The sequence below is a fragment of the Lissotriton helveticus genome, chromosome 2_1 (genome assembly GCF_964261635.1).
Source record: "Lissotriton helveticus chromosome 2_1, aLisHel1.1, whole genome shotgun sequence".
In the NCBI taxonomy this organism is placed as follows: domain Eukaryota; kingdom Metazoa; phylum Chordata; class Amphibia; order Caudata; family Salamandridae; genus Lissotriton; species Lissotriton helveticus.
Window position 1 is genome coordinate 786,674,707 of NC_136059.1, and position 20,751 is coordinate 786,695,457.

Genomic DNA, 20,751 nt, shown 5'->3' on the forward strand with positions numbered 1-20,751 from the left:
TGCAGCTTACCGCAAAAAAAAGTGAAGATTCTGATAATGCCAGAAGCTGGATTGGCATGTGTTATGGACTTTGCGATACTCATAATATAGCGCTGAAGTCTGACAGAAACTTTTAAACCGGGTTATAGTTCCTGAGATCCCAGGATCAAATCCGTCTTTTTGAAGGAAGAAGCATTTTAGGACCTTCGCTGCCTCCAGAAAGCTGTTAGTGAATGTGGATCAGGATGTCTGCCTGGATTGTGACAATAACAGTGGTTCTTGTGTTTTGGTGTACATTTTGGTTTTTTGGTTTTTATTTTTATAATTGGAGAAAGCACTTATACAGTACAGATGGGCAGGAAGAAGAGTATTATCATGATTTGCTTCATAGGGTATGTTGGGAGAGTGGAAATAAAGTTTGAATTGACTTTGGCTTTCTTGATTTTATATTTAATTTTGAGGTGAGACAAATCTTTGAACCACTTTGAATAGTCCTTGGAGGCTGTTAGTACCCTCTGTACCTTCTCTGAGCAGTATTTTATTTTACTACAAAGTTTAATGGTAAGTGGAGAATGCATGCCTCAAATATTGTTTTTTTCAGTTTCCAGGTTGCAGTAGTATTGTTTGAGCTGGGTTAGTGAGCCATTGCACAGGAGTTTTTTTTATTTCTCAAAGAGGGCACAATTATTTTATTTGACCATTTATATACTACCTGTGGGCCGGTTAGAATGAAGGTGCTTTACATTTTTTTTTTTTTTGGAAGAGTTTTATATAGCGCGAACTAGACCCGAACCGAATCAGGTATCAGAGCGCTTTACATAGCACCAGTTACGTTACATGAGGACGGAATTAGAATTGCATCAAGATGGTAGAGGGTTAAACAACTGTGAATAACCTAGACTCAGCCACATTTCCTCTTACAATATGAGTCTGTAGAATCAGTATAGAATTTATTTTACGAATTGTCAGAGTTGCTTACAGAAGATTGTGTCCTGGGGATGGGGGGCTGCGAGTTTCAGGCTGCCATAATGGGCCGAGAGAATGATTTTCTGTGCTTTGCTTGTCTGAATTTAGGTAGCTCTAGAAGAAGGGTGTTTTGACTTCTGAGGTACACACAAATTGATGAAATACTTGCCTGTTACATTTTTATCACAAATATGCCATTACCATACAAGCATTTACAATTAATTTTCGTGGTAAAAGCAAATGTGTGGAAAATATTTGTGTTGGAAAGATTTGCGTGGTAGTGTTGCAGTCGTAATGACAGCGTTATAAATCCATGTGTGGTAATGGCTTAGGTGGTTCCGTCATACATACAACACAGATTTCACATCTGCTCCCTCAGCATCGGCTCTCCAGAGACGTAGAACATAAAAAGAAACATTTCTTAAACAATGGCTCATAGAATTAGCACGTCGGCACCATCACTTCTAGTGCAAGTCCTTGAAAATGATACTTTGAGTACACAACAAAAGTTTCGTTAACAATGCATGTTTTCTAACAATGTACATTACTAAAAAATTTACATCATTCACTTGATGCTTAGCAAAAACAAGGGAGAAATGGTTTGCAGCGGGCGACAGATTGGGAAGGGAAATTGAGCAGAAGCAAGTTGAGTAGAACATCAGAAACTACATCCATTAAAAAAATTAATGGCACAATACACGAAAATATGGCATCACTATTAATAGCATTATTTGCACTTCTAAGTGGCTTAGAAAAACGACTTTCACATGCAAGATCTTTAGTTCATCAAATCATTTTTCAAACATTCAGATACTTTTCATACAAGATTTGCACATTATGCATGTTTCCAAAATGCTACAACAATTGGATAATCTTACCAGTATGGTGATTCTGACATTTTTAATCTTAGCATATTTTCCATTCAAAAGCCCCCATCCTCTCCCTGTCAATATTGTGAAGAGTTTACACAGCTGTGCGCAGTAGAGGCCATTGTTCCATACAGCATGCTTGCCAGGTACTGTGCTGGACACAACATTGGTTTCAGCATTATGTAAGGTCTCAGTCAAGCCTTTGCACCTGAGGATATCAAATTTTCATGCGAACAAGGGAATCATTGCACATAATTATTCTTCTACGGTCCTCTCAAAGATTTGTTGAAATGATATGTTCTCCTCGTCAGAAGAGGGATAGAAAAAGTCTCTTACTTGTATTCAAAAGGTACCTTGCAGGCATGTTGCCTGTTACGCATTGGAAACAATTACCTGATTCTATAGCCTCCAAAAGTACTAGTACGTAAATGTGGTCTTATATCAACTGTTTTCTGTTTCAGGTTAGCAAAGGGGCCTATCTTTTAAGGTGCATGGACCCAATTAATGTTATACACGTTTTTAGAGCAATATATAGAATACTTTACATTTATTTATTGACAAACACACATTAGTCCTTCTGTACATGTGAGCTTTCTACTCGTCAAAGTTCCTGTCTAGCGATGGGCACATTTTACAACCATCGAATTGTGTGGAATTTCCTTACAACATTTGCAATAAAGCATTTTTTCAGTGGAAATCGTAAATTGAATAATAGCTTATTTTCTTCCCTAAAACATCTTAGTCCCCCTGAACACTGTTGAGATCCTTATAATTTCTATGAGAAATATGAAACCGATTAATAGAAAAGTAACATTTTTTTTAAACATAGAAAAGTAACAACTTTAATACTTATTCCTCCAATTCCAATTAATATATTTTTATGTTTAATATATATATAGTTTTATGTTTGCATTTTTTAGCAGAACTTAATTTAAGTGTCAGAACTTGAAAACAGACTTCTTTATATGTGAAATATGGGTTGTCAGATTTGTATGGTAATCCAGAATCTTCATAGGTCTGATTTTATAGATTATATATTTCTTTTTATTAAAAATAGCCACTTTTTGTCTAAAAGAATATGATCACTTCTTGATCGTTAACCTGCAGTGATTTGTGCAGTCCTATACTTCTCCCTCATACTTCTCCAAAGGAAAGTATTGGGAGGTTATAAATCCTCTCTGTGTAACCAATTAGTTCAAGACTTTAAGGGATATTGCTTATATTTGGCAAGCAATGTCTATTAGGTGCAATTTACCGATATTCCATAAAAACTATCCATTGTGGGAGATTCCGACTTTCCCTGAGGTATTTAAGGATCAAGCGGGTACAATTTGGGCAAACCATGGAGTAATCTGGGGGATTTATATAATGATAGAGATATCAAATCATTTGAAAATCTAAGACTGGCCTATAAACTCCCAGCCCATTGTTTTTTTAAATATGTACAGATTAAAAATGATCTTGTCTCTAATCTGGCTGTGAAAGAAATAAGACATTCAACAATTTGGGATTGTATTTATGGGGAGAAGTCTAAATATCTCATTGGCTCAATGTATAACCATAGACCATTGGGCAGTGAGAAATTAGCGGAACGCTGGACTCAAACTCTGGGGACAACGGTCTCACCCAGAATGATTGAACAAGTATTAGGCTATGTTAAAAATTCAGTCCACTCTGTCAGTCTACAACTTCGACAAACACGCATTACCTGCATGATGTATTATACCCCTGCTAGAATAGCTAAATGGGCCCAGGGAAATAAGATGGGGGATACGGTGAAATGCTCAAAATGTGGACTGTATGCGGCTAACTTAAAAACATATGTTTAAAAATGTCCGGATTTAAATGGATACTGGAGGAAAATTGAGCAAATACTCAGCTCTAAAATAGGATTGGATCATACACTCACTGATCTTGAAATCATGTTGGGTTATAAGGATGATAACCCGGCAGTAGCACGTCTCTTTACGATCTTGATGGCTGCAGCTAGATTGGCTATTGCCAGGGCATGGGTCTCTACTACACCACCGGTGGCAGAGGATTGGTGGGCGATTATCAGAGATACCTATAGCTTAGAGGCCGTCTGGCAAAGGCAAGGGGCATCAAATCATTAGTCAAATTAGAGGCGCTTTGGGGGCCCATGGCCTTGGATGGCTTAATATAGCTAGATTTAGCTAAAATATGAAATTAAGAAGTAATACACCTAAAATGTTTGTAACTGCTCTTCTGTATTTGTTATGTTATCTTTCACCTCCCCCTTTTCTTTGCCTCACTATTATGCTCTTGCCTATGTACTAAATATAATATCTGCTTATCTATATTAATGTGTCTGTATATATTAATTATATAATATGCCCTATTTGCTGAAAATTAACAAAAGCCACTTTTTGTCTAAAAGAATATGATCACTTCTTGATAGTTAACCTGCAGTGATTCGTGCAGTCCTATACTTCTCCCTCCTACTTCTCCAAAGGAAAGTATTGGAAGCTTATGCTGTTGAAGCCCTGTCTGCGTAACCAATTAGATGTGACTGTAACAAAGTGCCTTGCATAGTTTTTAATTCCTGCAAATGTTTGCTTTGTGAAATGGAAATCATTGCTACCTCTGGGTGTTGGGGCTCACAAGTACCTGTGATAGCTGCTATATTTTTGAGCTTTTGAGCTTCCACAGTGCCTGGAAGGTGAAGTCCCCACTTGTGTGCTAAAACTGTTTCTGTACCATGCATTCTGTTGCTCAACCTGAACTGAGACAGACATCTGTAGAGCAATTAAAGGGATATTGAAGGCTAAACCTCTCCTGGACTCATTGTGGGTACACGGCGAACAGTGAGACTCAGCAGTGTGCACCTCTCCACCAGAGGGTTGGAAAACGAAAAGCCTAGGGATCAAGATGGAGGGGAGGCAGTCCAATGAAAGGTGCAGATCAAATTGCTCTTCCAGTATGAGATCAATTAGAGTAGGCACTTGAGTATACAAGACAATGTGTCATATTAAACTGGAAGTTTGGTGATTTAAACAACCACTTGACAATGCTGCAGGGCACAACCAACTATTTGAAAGGTATTAGTGGGCAAAGTAGAAGAACGAGAAGAGTTTACACATAGAACCTGAAGAGGCTTGAAAAGACGGTACATAACAGTAATAAAAAACGTATTTGTACAAGTGAGTACTTTGAAAATGCTGAGAGGCTTAATTAGTGAAGTGAAACCAAGGATGAAGACTCACAGCTTTTCATTTCAGAATGGCCCTATTCAAAACAAGTGCAGCTACTGCATCAACCCCTGATGGAACCATCTTTCCTCAGACTACAGAAGGGTTCAGTGCCATTAATCTCTTCAGTGGAAAAAATACGGAGAATCCGACAGCACATCGACAACATCAAGCCTGCTTCATCTCTTACGCCCTCTCCTTTCCACAGAATCCAGGAATGGTTATTCTTTAAAGACTTCTCTGTTGCAGATCTCGCTAAACATGCTTGACTCCCTCACAGCCACTTGTTATGGAAGCCATGTCTTACCCTGGTCCTTCATCAAAGCTCTCCGTGGGGACACTCACCTCTTCCCACCATTGTGAAGGCCTTCCTCACTCAATGCATCTTCCCAGAAACTCAAGACAGGCGTGATCCTCCCAGTCTTAAAGAAACATACATTTGACCCTGATGACCTTTCCAACTACCGACCCATCCCACACATACCATTCACTGGCAAGATCATCTAAAAAGCAGTCTATGTTCAACTCCAAGATCAGCTTAATGCTAACCATCTCATGCACGACTTTCAATCTGGCTTCAGATCACGCTGCAGCTTGATGACTGTTACTTTATGCATCATAGACAATGCCCTCCTGACCACAGATGAAGATGAGCCACGCCTCCTGTTATTGCTGGACCTCTCAGCTGCTTTCGACACAGTTGAACCTGGAGTTTCAAATGGGATTCACCAGCAATGTATTTCACTGGCTCTCCTCCTACCTTTCTAGCCAACACCAGTTTGTTCACATGGGCACCTCCAGTTCCTATCATCTTCAACACTACATGATGCTGCTAGGTGCTCTACTCACAGATAACTGCATCAAGATTCACCAATATGCTGATGACACACAACTCTGCTTGAAAGTCCCCTCTGCTTCAGACATGAAATGCCTCAAACACTGCCTGCATTAAATCCAGACCTGTATGTCCAGCACCTACTTGAATCTCAACCCAACCAAGATAGACTTCCTGTTATGTGCCAAGAACAAAAAACATTTAGAATCGCACTTAATTACATGAACCATCATTGCTTGGAACCCTTGAATGGCAAGTCACTTAGATTCACCCTGGACTCCAACATCACCTGCAAGGAGCACATTGTAAAAAAAACAAGGGCAGTCTGGTACCAAAGCTCTTTTCTAAAGAAAGTGAAATCATTTCTTACTAAAAACTTTTTCTGAACTCCTGTTCAAGCCCTCGGACTCTTTCCCCTGGATGGTGGTAACGCCCTGCTCCGTGGCCTCCTAAACTCCACACAGGCACCCATTAAGGGCATCCTACATACCACAGCATGTCTCATCAATGGCCTGAAGAAATATGATCGCATCACCCCCATCCCGGTGAAACTCATTTGGCTCTCCTTGCTGGCCTGCACCATCTTCAAAAGCAACTTCATCATTTGCAAAGTCATCATGACCAGCATCTACGGCAGTCGAGGTTAACAAAAGCGGGTTCATTTAAAGTCATCTTATGGCTTCAGACTTTTGGGATAGGGTTTGTAGGTTAAGGCATGGACGCTGCTATGACATAGAGAAGACTATCTAGTGAAGCTATTTTAAAAGGAGAAGTGGGCTTAGGTATGTCTTGTTCTGGTAAAATAGATCTTATCTCTGGTATGCATGTTAACTTTGAGATAAAGCTGCTCACTAGGGAAGTTGGTGCCCTGAGGGTGATGTTTAGGAGTACCAGGCAAAGGGTTACTCCCTCAACAACACTGCTGCTGTGTCTTATTTATTTATTTATAAAGTTTTATATAGTGCAAACAAGATCTCGAGGGATATCGGAGCGCTTTACAATATGATGGAAGGAAGGACATAAATGCAATATCCACATCAAGTAAGAAAAAAAATACAGGAATATTTGCAGATTACAGGACAATTGCACCCAGGAGGGTAATGCAATAAACAGGTGTAGGCGGCCAATGAGGGGGGGTCAACAGTATGCAGTAAAGAAGAGCAGTAACAAATGGTGGTACAATGGTAGTAGGAACAATGACAATGGGCAAGTGAGCCTATCCCTCTTAGGGTAAGAATTTGTTCATTAGGAATCTTTTGGCTTCCACACAGTCACTGAGGAAATTCTGCGTACTTCCGGTGGAAGAGAGTTCCATATCTTTGGAGCAGCACCGGAGAAAGCTCTGTGACAAGTTCTTCTCTTTTTGTTAAGGATGAGTGGTTTCAAGAGGAAGGTAGAGGCGCTTCTTGAGGCTCTTACCCCACAGGATAGTTCTAGTTTTTTAGCAAGGTACATGGAAGTATTAAAGTGAAGGGCTTTGTGCGTCAGAACAGCAATCTTTAACTGAATTTGTGCTTCATAGGGCAGCCATTTGTGAGATTTCAGTACTGGGGATATATGTTCATTTCGTTTGGTATCTGGAACCAGTCTCGCTGCAGTGTTTAGTGATTCCCTTAGTGGAGCCAGGGCGTATTTGGGAAGGCCACAGAGGGTAGCACTGTCGTAGTCTAGGCTTGGCAAGACAGGCGCTTGGACCACCTGCTTGAAATCATTTAGTGGAGGGAAAGGTTTGATATTTCTGAGTGATTTCATCAAGTGATTTGCTCCCTTACATACATTGCTGATATGATTTTTCATATTCAGGTGCTTGTCCATGGTGGTTGCAAGTGACTTGGCTGAATTTGTGATGAGGAGTGTAGTTGAAAGCAGTGAGGTGAGTCAGCCAGATGTCTAGCTTGGGGATGTGGTTCGGACAGAAGAGGAGCAGGAATTCCGTTTTGGAAGTATTGAGCAGGAGGTGGTTCTCCGTTACCAGTTTTGAGTAGATGTTAGGATGGTGTTGAGTGAGATGATGTTTTCCGGGGATGAAATTTTGAGATAGAGTTGCGTGTCGTCTGCATACATGTGGAAGAGAATGTTCTTGGGGTTTAGTGAGTTAGCAAGAGGTTCCAAGAAAAGGTTGAAGAGAATAGGAGATAGAGCGGACCCGAGTACCGGAGAGGGCTGAGAAAGAGAGTGGTTTACCTTGACTCATAGTGATCTGTGATGAAGGAAGGATGAGAAAGAACCATTTGTCAGAAGACCCCATTCTGTTTTGGCTCTTCCTGGCTTGGTTGAAAGTATCCTCACACCAACCTATTGGCATCTGCTGTGTAGAAGGGATTCACGTAAGAGTGCTATCCACTGATCACTCTTATCTGAAGTGGCTTTCAGTTTACATTATTTAAAACGATAATACTCTGACAGCACTAACAGTCAAATTTTCATGTGTGTCGATGGTGAAATTTATTTTTATTTTTCTTGAAACTCTAAAATACTACGCTTCTTTCAGAGTGCCACCTCAATTGTAAATGTACGCTGTGCGCGAGGGCTAAAACTGCTCTGATGGCCTTTCGAGAGATTGGGTTTGGGACTTGGAGCGCGCTCCGGCATGGACTGATGTGAGTGGCAGGCTGCTGATGGCCCCGGTGACAGCTGTGCGCGAGATGCTGCATCATTGAATGCACAGGCCGAGCTGAAGGGTTTATTGCTGTGCCCCAATAATAATCTCATCGCAGTACCGTCTTGTGTGTTTAGACTGAGCGCTTCCATTGGAGCGGTGGGGCTGTGTGGCACTGCGCGCAATCATGTGACTGTTGCTGGGAAGAAAGAGGTGTGCGGCTCAGCTTCCGATAGCGGTGTGAGCCTCGCTGCTGGCGGGGGCTGCCTCCGTGTCTGGCGGCAGAGCCTTTGTCTTGCTGGCCTGATCCTCGGTGCACTTGTCACACTGTCTGGCCAAGGTGGTCCGTCCCGGGCGCCCCTGGCCGAGGCTAGAGGTTGGGGAATGCGAGGCAGGGTGTCGGGGGCGTGGTGGAGCCGCCGCGTCCTGCTGCGTGCTTTGTAATTGCCAGCGTGTGCTCTTTCAGACCGTAATGCTGCAAACTCTTGCATTGACAGCGGGCACCTCACAGCAAGCATGAAGCGCTCTCCCGTGATGTCGAGAAGCAGAATGAGTGCCAAGGAGCCGCCGAAAACGCCGTGGGCGCCGCTGGAAAGGGCCAGGTAAATAGCGGCGTCTATAAAAATTTGCATTATGTCTGCTTTATTAAGAAATGCGTTCGATGCACCGATGGAGGGGTTGGTTCATCGTGCAGACAGCCTGCTTTCTTCACTATGTATGCTTGTGAGAAGACTCTTTGTTTCTCGATGCGCGGGGCTAGCATGATGCTGCTCTCTCTTCTGAGATGTATTCATTTAAGATAGGCGATCCGTCTTTAGCTCACGTAAGAAGGCTTCATTCAGCCTAATCTTTTGCTTTACCCTTGAAGTAAATACTGGCAGGATTAAGAGCAAGACTCTCTCCTCGCCACAGAATCTGCCCCCGTTAGTCTGTATTTAATAAGATTACCGCTCAGAGGGTGTGTTAATAAAATACTTTTATAACATCATTTAATATATGTATAATTCTGAGATGTAGACGCATAGTGGCAGTATATCCCCCAATGCATGGTTATCCGGGAGAATCGAAGATGTCACCGCTGTGCCTTGTATAAAACGCCGCTTCGTCTGTGGCAGATGAATACAAGGACCAGGGATTTTTAGAAAGGTTTGGAAATTTGATTAAACGTGGCCATCAAAAGCTTTTTTTTTTAATGGCTCCCGTAGCATTGTAAATAATCCTTGTTTCTCATCGAGCACCGGTATTACGTAAGGCTTCCAAAGATCCCGCTGTGCAGACAGATTTCAGGCAGGGCTTTGGATATTACACTGGAAATGTATTTTTTTGATTAATTTCTTTGTTTTAGGTGTCTCCTTCTAGCAATTCAACAGCCCTCTTTATTTGAAACTGTGCGGTAGCGTGATGCTATTGTAATGTGCTTTCTCCATTAACCATATTTCGTCTAGGTTTATTTATATTTCAGTCGTTTGTGCACATGCCTCCGCCAACACAGACTTGATGAACATATATTCATGCAAATGATACAACTCTAGACATGATTTCGGAGTCCTCGCCTTTTAGAGTGCTACAAATAATGAATTCAGTGGAAATGACTCGGTTGGGGGGGGGGGGGTGTATCTGCGATTTACATCATTATGTTGATGAAGTATAGGACATAGTATTAAATATATATATATGTGTGTGTGTGTGTGTGTGTACATATATATATTTGCTGATCTATTGTGCTGCACTTTATATATTTCGGGGTAGGTGGTTGCTAAATGCTCCCACCAATTTGTTGATTACACCATTTTAAGACAAAAGAAGTCATATTAAAATCAATGATGCATTGCACTTCTGCACTGTCTCGCACACTAAATGGTGCTGCTGTGGTATTAAAGGCAAGGGGTTTGTTGTGGTTTGGAAAACAGGACTTTCTGCAGTCACAAAACAATCCATTTTTGAACAGAGGTCACATTTGACTAAATCCTTTTTTTTAAAAGCTTGAAATGGGTCTATTTTTTGCTGCTACATATTCTATTCTGGTTACATTCTTGTCTTTTTTATTTAAATCTGAAAGACGAAAATGTCCATTATGGTTTTCCTACCTAATTACATCCTGGCAGTCTGCTAGTGTCCAGCAGGCTTGTTTTTAAACAAAATGTAATTATCCGTGCATCTGGTGATTATTGTCCTATATAACTGTCTGATGCCAAAGAAGAATGGGTGACTGTGATGTCTTAATGTGCTCAGCACTGATCTCTCCAGTTCCAGAAAAGCCCCTCATGTATCAGATGTTAATGTTGATTTTTGGTTTAGTCTTCCAAACAATTTCCCCTCTTGGCTGCCGTTTTAATTGTTCAGTGAACTTGTACACATGATTCCTAGTCTTCTAATACCGACCTTGGTGCCCTCAGCTAAAAAATATGTAATTGATTATGGCGAGTAGGAACATGATATTTGTGATGTATTAAAAAGAGGGGGCGTTATGACGGTAGCTTACCAGACAGAGCATGGTTTTGTCTCACTCTTCCCCTGAATTTAAGGTAAAAATGGACATGGTATGTGGCGAATCATTCTATTCTCCTGGGTTCTACCTTGTTGCAAGGTGATCTGTGCGAAACAGTGTGATGAGAGCACTATCTAAAAATGTTGCTTCTGCATTCTGGCTCGGTGATACAGATCAGTTCGAAGAACTGTAAGCTGGATCGTGTAGTTGAATGAATGAAAACTACTTTTCTATAGTGCAGTACTGAAAAGGTCTGCACCTCGAAAAGTGTCAGTCAGTGGATGTTGACAGATAAAAAAAGAGACCGGGGAATGGGGTTAAGCACAATTGCACCTATCCTAAGTACTGTTTTGTATAATCTTTTTAGGTGCCACGGACCGGAGATTCACAAGCCCCTAAATCGCCTAAGACAGAAACTGTCTTACTCACAAATATAACACAACTTGGTCCAGCACACAAATTATTTCACAAGTTTTCAACAGTAACAACAATTATTATGCAGAGATATAAATCAGCGATAGCAGAATCAGTGGCGTTGTTTGTAGCGCATTCTTTATTTATTCTTCAGTTAAAAAGACTGTAGCCGTAGCCAACGCATTTCGTCCTTACAATTAAAACATCTTTACATTTGACACATTACAACACACCTTATTACATTTCATACGATTTATACAATATTTACAAAGCCCCCCACCCCCCCACCTCTCCCCCACACCGTGATAATCCACAACCTTCCAAATCACAGGTCATTTCTATAGCATTCCACTGATACTACTTTTTTTGTTGGATGTTGACAGATGAGTTTTAAGAAGTTTGTAAAAGACAAAACGATCCATCGTAAAACCGAGAGAAAGGCGGTTCTGACGAATGGCTCCAAAATACGAAAAAACATGGCTCCTGATTTTGTTAGGCAAAGGGTGTTGGGGGAGGGGGGTGGTAATGTGGGTGTGGAGGGGGGTCTTTAAGAGGAGTGTGATGAGGATTTCATAGTATGTGGCAGGCATACAACTGAAATTGATTTCTGAGGTAGACTAGACCAGTGCACGTAGTAGCTATGTGATTAAAAGGTTAGGTTTTAAAGATAATGCACATGTGAACAGGGGTCCATTGAAACTTCTTTTAAAAAAAGCGTTCACATTAGCTCATGGAGGGGGTTTAAGCAATGGGGAAGGCTGCCAAGCTCTAAATTCCATGAAGCCTCACGATCAGTTTTATAGGAAGTCCAAAAAGTGTGGTGCTACAATAATTTAAACATGATAGAATAGCGTGGACAATATTTATCTTCCAAAGGAAGTATTTTCATTAAACGCTTGCATGCAAAGCTGGTCCCAGCCAATTTATTTACAGGGGGAACAAAAGAATTACTTAATTTCAATAATAACCCCATGGTTCCTTTCTGATTCATCAGAAAAAGTAGAGCCGAAAGCAATAGCCACCACAAGGTGGGACAAACATTGGGTTGTTTCCCAATTATAACCTCAGTCTTTCCTGAATTAAGCTTCTGTAGCAACCTTAAAAAAATAGTCACAAAATTGAGAAGTATGCATTAATTGGGGGTAAGTTGGGCTGCGCCAGTAGAGCTTTCTCACAGTGACTGTGGGGTGAGGGCCATTGAACTAAGCCACCCTACTTGCGTTTTATTCTTTGTTCATAAGACAGCCATTGATGAATGATTAGAGTGAAACTCCTCTGGTTAAATGTGCACAGGCTTTCTTTTTTCTCATACTCGTTCACGTGGTGAGTCATTCATATTGGCCAAAGGTGGACACCTCCCTATAATTTCTGGGAGTCTGACTTTGGCTCCTTCAAGGCAGAGTGGAAAGGACTAGAGACTGTCCTGAAGCAGACCATTTCCTATGGAACGGAGGTCGAGTTAATATGCGGTAGAGGATTACAAAATAAGACTAAATCATAGACATTAGCAAATAGCGTAAGGAGTTCCCATTATGGAGTAAAAAAATATGTCCTGGAAAAAAAGAACTAGTGAAAGGCAGTAGAGGCAAACCGAAGGGTCAATTGAATCCAAACAGATGAGGGTGTAACAATGGTTCTAAATTCCTCCTTGTCTAAACCCGTCGACCAGCCTTCGACATTACATGATATGTGCTCTTGAACTATTCACCAAACTCATATCCAGGGTTTTGCCAGGTTCCCCATCACTTGGTTGTAGTTATTTGATGAGTTCAAGGAACACAATAAACGCACCATATTGCTGTTATGTTTCCCACAAATGCTTTGTTGCAGCAATTGACAGTAGAATATTTTCTAGCATATACAACAAGAATTTTAGATTCTATTAAGGACACGGAGGCGAGGATTATGCTTCTCAATCTTTACTACTCATTAAACATCAGCCAATCAAAACACAGTAAAAACATTTCAACTCTACAAATCACAGGAGGCTTTGAACCTTGCCATCATAAATCACCAATCAGAAGTGTCCAATGTCAATGAAATAGCGAGGCACCATATTACTGCCTCTTTCTTTTCAACATGCAGTCTGTTATCAGTGCAATCCAAAACCGGATACAGTTTCAGCTCTCAACGGAAAGCAAACTCTACGTACCAGGGTCACGGAAGAGACAACTTACATGAACTGGCATAGAAATCGCCAACGAAATATGAATCCCAGGGATTCAGTTTTGTTTCGAATCCGTCCATGAAATCAGAAGCAAGTTTGAATATCATAGAATCTTTAGGTGTGAACATATCAAGGGAGGGAAAAACAATCATGTCAAACTTAATCATATGACATCATGACAGTTGAGATACAACTCTATGGAGTAAGCACCATATACAGATATATCTATACCAGCTTCAGACATGACCCAATAAACCTAACGAGCCAAAGTAACAGCTGAAACAGGTCGGAAAGGCTTCTGGATTGACAGAAGTAACGGGCCAAGGGTTTGGTACTGTGAGATAAAGTATGTTCTTCATAAACCTTCATACATTTAACCACACACAACTTATCATTGTGGGGAGAGGCAGTCTAATCAATGGAACGTGACAGTCTTAGTTCTTCTGTAGATAATAAAGGAGACACCATGTGGAGAAAACCTACCTGCTAGGTCCAGAGCAAGGACGCCCGACACTCGTCTGCAAAAAATCAGACATAAAAGCATGGTAAGTTTAGCTGAAAGCTGTTTTAAAGATTAATCTTTATTATCCGGCCTAGACTCCAGTAATAACACATTAGTAACATCCCATAAGGTATTATATCTAGGTCTCGGTGGTCCAGCAAATCTAATACCTTTTAATAATTTGCATACGACCGGATGAGCTCCTACTGGGTTTCCATCTATGCGTTTATGTCCAGCTGACAATGCAGATCTAAAGTTGTTTACTAACCTGTAACATAAACCGTATTCTGCACGTTCGGACAGAAAGTTCAGGATATCTTTCAAATAGGATCCCCCGGGATCCACGTCCCGTTGAAGGCACCAACCCACCCAACGTTTCCATGCAGCAGAATATTCGTTTGCGGATGGAATCAGCCCAAACTTGGTGAATAAATTCGGCAGCTGCCGATGAAAGTCCTTCAATTTGTTTGTCTCCTGAGATTTTTCCAACCATAGGCGTCAGTTGGTCCTGCAGAACCAGTGGATGGGGAGACCCGACTGGGTCCAGGAGCAGCTGAGGAAAAATTGGACGTCGAATGGGTAGATCTACCGACATTTCCAAGAGAGTCTGAAACCAAGATTGTGTCTTCCATAATGGTGTGACTAACAACGACGACGCTGCCTGGCGGTGGACTTGGGCCGCTACTCTCGGGATCATTGCAAATGGGGGGGCGTAATTGGTCTGTGATCCCCAAGGGTGAAGGAATTCGTACGTCCCCAACGCCATCTGGTCCGGTCTCCAACTGTAGAACCAGTGAAGCTGAGTATGCAGTCGAGAGGCAGACAGATTCACCTGGCATGGGCCTCGTAGAATCATGATATCTTGAAATAGGGAAGGATGGACTTTTCAGTCATTGTAGTCTTTCAGGAATCTGGAATTCCAGTCCGCCACTAGGTTGCCTTTGCCGTGATGTACTCCGTCAGAACGGTGATCTTCTGGGAGAGGCAGAAATGCCAAAACTCCCGGGCAATGTTGGCCAAAAGACGAGATCTGGTACGTCCTAAGCGATTTATATATCGAACCGCTGACACATTGTCCATCCGTAACATGATTCAACAATTGCTCTTCATTGGAGAGATTGACTTGATGGCAAAAGAACTCGCCAACAATTCCAGGCAGTTGTTATGCATTTTCAATTCTTCTGCTGACCAGCGACTGCCGGTAGCAAATTCTTTGCACCTTGCACTCCAGCGACGGGCGTCGGATTCGATGACCACGCCTGGAGAAAATCCGAAAATGGCCTTGCCATTCCATGTGCGTCCGCCACCATTTAGGCTCCCCTTGTGCTTCGGTTATCGACGGAATCGTGTGATCGTACCTAAAATTCTGTTGTAGGTAATGAATTTATAGGCGTTGTAGTGCTCTGTATTGGAGAGATCCTGGGAGAATCGCTTGAATGGAGGATGCTAGCAGGCCAACACTTCTTGCCAGGGATCTCAGAGAAACCAACTGTTTGGATAGCGTTGTTGTGAGCTCTCTCTTGATGAATTTTATTTTGGCTGGAGAGAGAAGTAATTGCACCATCCTGGAGTTGATCTGAAATCCACCTGGTGAGAGGGAGTCGTCATGGATTTCTTGTGATTTATCACAAAACCTAGATTCTGGAGGAGAGACACAGTCAACTGCAGGTGTAGTATCGGTAAAGCACGGTGTTGTGCCAGAAGAAGCATGTCGTCTAGATAGATGATCATATGGACTCCTATTTCTCTTAGGCGAGTTACCATGGGTTTCAATTGTTTGGTGAATACCCAAGGGGCTGACGAGAGGCCGAACGGTAGGTAAAGGTACCAAAACCATTGGCCCTTCCATTGAAATTGGAGGTAACGTTGATAAGGGGGTTAGATTGGGAGTGTCAGATAGGCATCTTTTAGATCTATCCGGACCATCCAGTCCTTTTCTAGCAGAAGATCTCTCAAAAGATGGATGCCTTCCATCTTGAAATGGCAGGAAATCAAAAAGGGATTGAATGCTCTGAGGTTTAATACTAATCCCTGACCACCTCCTTACTTTTGAACCAAGACGACGTTGCTGCAAAAACCTTCTTGCTGAAGAGTTCCTGTAGCAATGGCCTGCTTTGTCAAAAGATCTTGCAGCTCGGAGTCTATGAAAGACTCTTCTTTTCTGGGAAAATGTAGGGGGTGAGTTTTGGGTCGGCAAGTGTGACAATTCTATCTTGATACCCTTGAACGGTGTTCAGGACCCACATGTCTGATGTAATCTTTAACCAATTGGTAACAAAGTGAATCAACCTGCCCCCCAAGGGAATAGAAGGAATAAAAGGGTGAATTATTACCTGAAGATTGGGTGTCAGTGTTTCTGAAACCCCTATTGACACCTCTGTTGAATCGGCCTCTTAAGCCTCTCGACCTAGTGGGGTAGGATCCTGCCTGGGCCGGGTCTTGTGCGAAGCCTCTGTGTCTGGGATTGTATCCACGATCAGGACCTTGCTATATGAAGCGGCCAGTCGAGCACCCTCTACCACGACCAGCCCTACCAGAGAAAGGATTCAATACTCTTGAGTGATGACTGTGATTTATCCAGGGAGGGGAAAGTGTTCATAAATTTAGCAATGTCCTTGACAAAGCGATCTCCAAATAGTTGCCCTTCCAGCAAAGGGCCAGGTTCCGCTGAGGCCAGTTAAGCTAACTGTGGATCAACTCTCAAGAGAACAGATTTATGCCTCTCAGAAGAGAGCTTGCAGTTCGCGTTACCCAGGAGGCAGATCGCCCTCCGAGTCCACCCAACTAGGACTTCAGTGTGGATTGCCGCACCCGTTTCTTGGGCTTTATGGGCCAATTCCAAGAATTGTGCGAGCGGGTCAGAAACATCCAGAAGCTTGTCCTGGCATGCTCTTAAGGCTCTATCTATGCCTTTCTTAGAGTCTTTACTGTGTTTTTTCAGAAAGATTTGCATAGAAGTATCTATGTCCGGTAAGAGTGCAGTTTTATTTGGGAGATCCGGACGGGGGCGATCGGACCTCTTTGTCGGAGCTTTTACGCAGGTATATATTCCGCCACCGCAGGGGCCGGGGACCAATCTTAGGATCTGGGGTGAACTATGCTAGAAGGATCGAAGGTGACTGGGGGGGATTGAGTTGGTGGAGAAAATGAAAGCTTACGTTTCTTAGAACGTTTGCGAGTGCGAGACTCTTGGGAGGATGAGGTATCCATATCTGGGTCAGTGTGAGGGGGCACTGGAAAAACGGTGGCGGAGGTGACAGTGGGTTGGCAGTAACTTTGGTATACATCTTTATGTGAGGCTAGGCATTAGGATCTGAGGGGGGAAATGGAGGGAGGAAGCGAAAGGGGGAGAGAAGGGCCACTACCTACCAGCTAATCTAGACATTGTGAAATAGATAGGAGGGCTGACGACAAGGCTTTGTCTAGTTTTCTTATCCAAGGTTTTATCTATCATGGATTCCATATTCTCGTCATATTCCTCAAATTACCGTCCAGTATCACTACTCCCCGCTCTCTCTAAAATTTGGGAAATACACATAAATGGGCATCTATCCAGGTTTATCGAAAACAATGAGCTTCTTCATCCTTCCCAATCTGGCTTTAGGACCAGCTATTCTATGGAGTCCACACTTTCAGGAGTGACTGAAATGCTCCGACAGAACCTGGATGCAGGCGGAACTATGGCCCTGGTATTGCTGGATCTCAGCGCGACCTTTGATACGGTCTCCCATACCGTACTTATAAAGGCCCTCCAATCCTCTGGGGTCACTGGGATAGCCCTGAAATGGCTTTCATCTTTCCTTTCCAATCGTACCTTCCAGGTTTTTTCATCTACTGCTAAATCTAAGCCATTCTTTTTACCTTACGGGGTCCCACAGGGTTCAATCCTCAGCCCCCTGCTCTTTAACATATATGTTAGACCCCTGGCAGTGTTGGTAGAGGATTCTGGGTTGTCGCTATTGTCATACGCCGACGACACCCAGATCATCTTCTCCCTTTCAGCGGGTAAGTCCTTCGAGCCGTCTATCCTCAAAACAGGCCTCAGCAAAGTCATGACCTGGATGAAGGCCAACCTCTTAAAACTTTATGGCGAAAAAGCAGAGGTCCTGGTCCTGGGCAAAGATAAAGATCTCTGGGGCCCCAATTATTGGCCCCCAGAAATGAGTGTGCACCCACAACCCTTATCCCAGGTACGCAACCTTGGTTTTATCATAGACGGTTCACTATCCATGCATCAGCAAGTCACCAAGGTTGCCGCAACCTGTCTTACCATCTTAAAATGGTTGAGGAAGATTGTGTGAATGCTACCTGCTCATACCCAGCGTACCGTAGTCCAGGCCCTCGTCACATCAAGGCTGGACTACGGGAACATCCTTTATTTGGGCGTCAATAAAGATGTAACGCGTGAATTGCAGCGAGTTCAGAATTCTGCTGCCAGATTACCTTGCCGAGCCTCCAAAACAGCCTCGACCTCCAGGCTGCTGGGGAGCCTCCACTGGCTCTCGGTGAAGAAACGGGTTGTGTTTAAGGCCCTTACTTACATGTTCCGCATTAAGCATGCAACGTCTCCCCCCTACTTACAATGCCTAGCCTATCTTTACTTTGCGCACTCTCTGGTCTTCTACACTAGTAAAATTCCAAGTCCTTAAGACAGACTTTCCCGTATGGAAGGGCGCTCCTTCCCATACCTGGGTCCTGTTTTATGGAATGCTCTGCCTCTGTTTCTCCTAACACAATATAACCTTCTTTTGTTCCGCAAATCTCTGAAGACCTGGCTTTTTGGCCAGTAATTTTCTCCTGTTTCTTTGCTGCTCCCTCACGGCGCCGGGAAACCCCTTTCGGGTAGCTGTTGCGCTGACACATACATTAAATTTAATTTAATAATAATAATTTATTTTTTATTTATTTTTATTTTCAAGAGTTTTATATAGCGCTGGCTAGACCCGGAGGTATCAGAGCGCTTTAATAATAAAAGTCCTCATCGTCTGGTGGACCATATGCAGCCATGTCTTGCTCGTAGGTCTCATAATCTGATGTGTTGTAGGTAATAGAATATCCCCTGTCAAAATCCCCAGAGGGAAGCCAATTTCTTACCGCCCTGAACTGCTTAGAAGCAGGGCGTTGAAAGGGAGCAAAAAGTCTGGAACGGAGAGGCCAAAGTACCACAGAAAGCTGTCTCCGTAGGACTTATGAGGGGAGTCAAGGCCCTGTCAGCCTAAGAGATCAGATAGCAATGTTTCAAAAATTATTGCCGTCATATTACTGGCAAAGGTTAAACAAAGGAAGGAATTTAAATCCAGAAATTGCCCAGTATGCAAATTATGAGGCCCAGTACCGGCACAACTCCGTGAGGACTGGATCCCTCTGTTGTTCAAACCTGGGGAGATTAGAAACATTACATGCGATCGAACAATGCTACAAAATAGTAAGGCACTTATCTTGACTACGGAGCAGCAAAGAAAGAGGAAGTAAGATGGTGCCTCGCTATTTTGTAGACATTGGACACTTCTGATTGGTGGTTTATGGAGGCATGGTTCAAAGCCTCATGGGATTTGTAGTGTTGAAATGTTTTTACTGTGTTTTGATTGGCTGCTATTTAATGAGTAGTTAAGATTGAGAAGCATAATCTGAGCCTCTAATCCTGCCATAGAATCCAGTACGCACTGTCTTTTCACACTGCTTGATAAATAGTATCCATGTGTATGTGACAGACTCCTCTATGAGGTTACTATGAAGGCTCTAACAGTGCAGAGCCTGCCCTCGGTTTAGAGTGGGGCTGGAAGCAGCTCAATAAGCATGGAATTTCTTTCCCCACCCATGTTTTTATGCAACAAACTGAATCTCGAAAACACTTTAGCACTTAAAAGCCGTGGTTAAGGCATTTGTGCACTTCTCATACATAATGTGTATGTGCCATAGGATAAAAAAAAGCTCAATCAAAAGTTCAACGTAGTCATGACTACAAAGATATTTGCTGTCTGGAAAATATATTTTAACTATTTCAAATCTCCCCGTATCTCCCTTGTTTCTATTCAAATTGCTGTGGTGAAAAGTTGGGTTGGGAGATTGGTTTATTTAATAGACTTGGTTGCTCCATGTCCAAATCAGAACTGAATCTCAAAGTCCAGAAGTGATTCTTAAGTATTTAGTGTCTTTATTAACTCAGCCTATGATTGCATCACAGAAGGGTTGGTGCCATGGTTCAGTGGGAGAACAGGAGACTGGTTACTGCGGTTTACCTTTCTACTTTATAAATTTATTGCAGGATTCCAAGCCTTGTTTTGGATATTAAACTTATTTATCAGAATTGCAAGATTCTTTTCACCTTCTTGTTCTTGTACCTACATTCATGCCGTGTAAACACTTGCAATTTTGAAGAACTAGTCTTTATCAATCTAAACTGCAAATGAGCATTCAATTTAGAGGATGCCTCCATGCTTTGCTTGTGAAAATCTCTTAACTTTGCATGTAAACATTAAATATTCTTATTTTACCAGAGACTCTCAAGAATTTCACAGTCTTAACCTAACACCACAGTTGGATAGATTCATAAAAGATGTGAAATAGTGGTGCCTGTTCCCCTTTACTCTTATGGGCCGGGCAGCATTGTATAAAATGATGATATCCTACAAAGCATATCCTACAAAACAATCCCTATGAAATTCCCCACACCTTCTTTCAGAGGGTGGAGACCGAGCTACGGTCCCTGCTTTGGGGTGGGGG

At 42.5% G+C, this 20,751-nt stretch overlaps 1 protein-coding gene across 7 annotated transcripts in view; it reads left to right on the plus strand.

Annotated features, from left to right (window-relative positions):
- The window catches only part of APC (APC regulator of Wnt signaling pathway), an 897,802-nt gene that overhangs the window by 711,536 nt on the left and 165,515 nt on the right, over positions 1–20,751 (plus strand). For 4 of the 7 annotated variants that reach the window (XM_078675503.1, XM_078675505.1, XM_078675504.1 and 1 more), the window contains one exon: positions 8,955–9,059. The exons of the other annotated variants lie outside the window; for them this stretch is intronic. In XM_078675503.1, the coding sequence (XP_078531629.1) occupies positions 8,955–9,059 (105 nt within the window). The remainder of the gene's footprint in view (positions 1–8,954; positions 9,060–20,751) is intronic. 7 annotated transcript variants of the gene reach the window in all.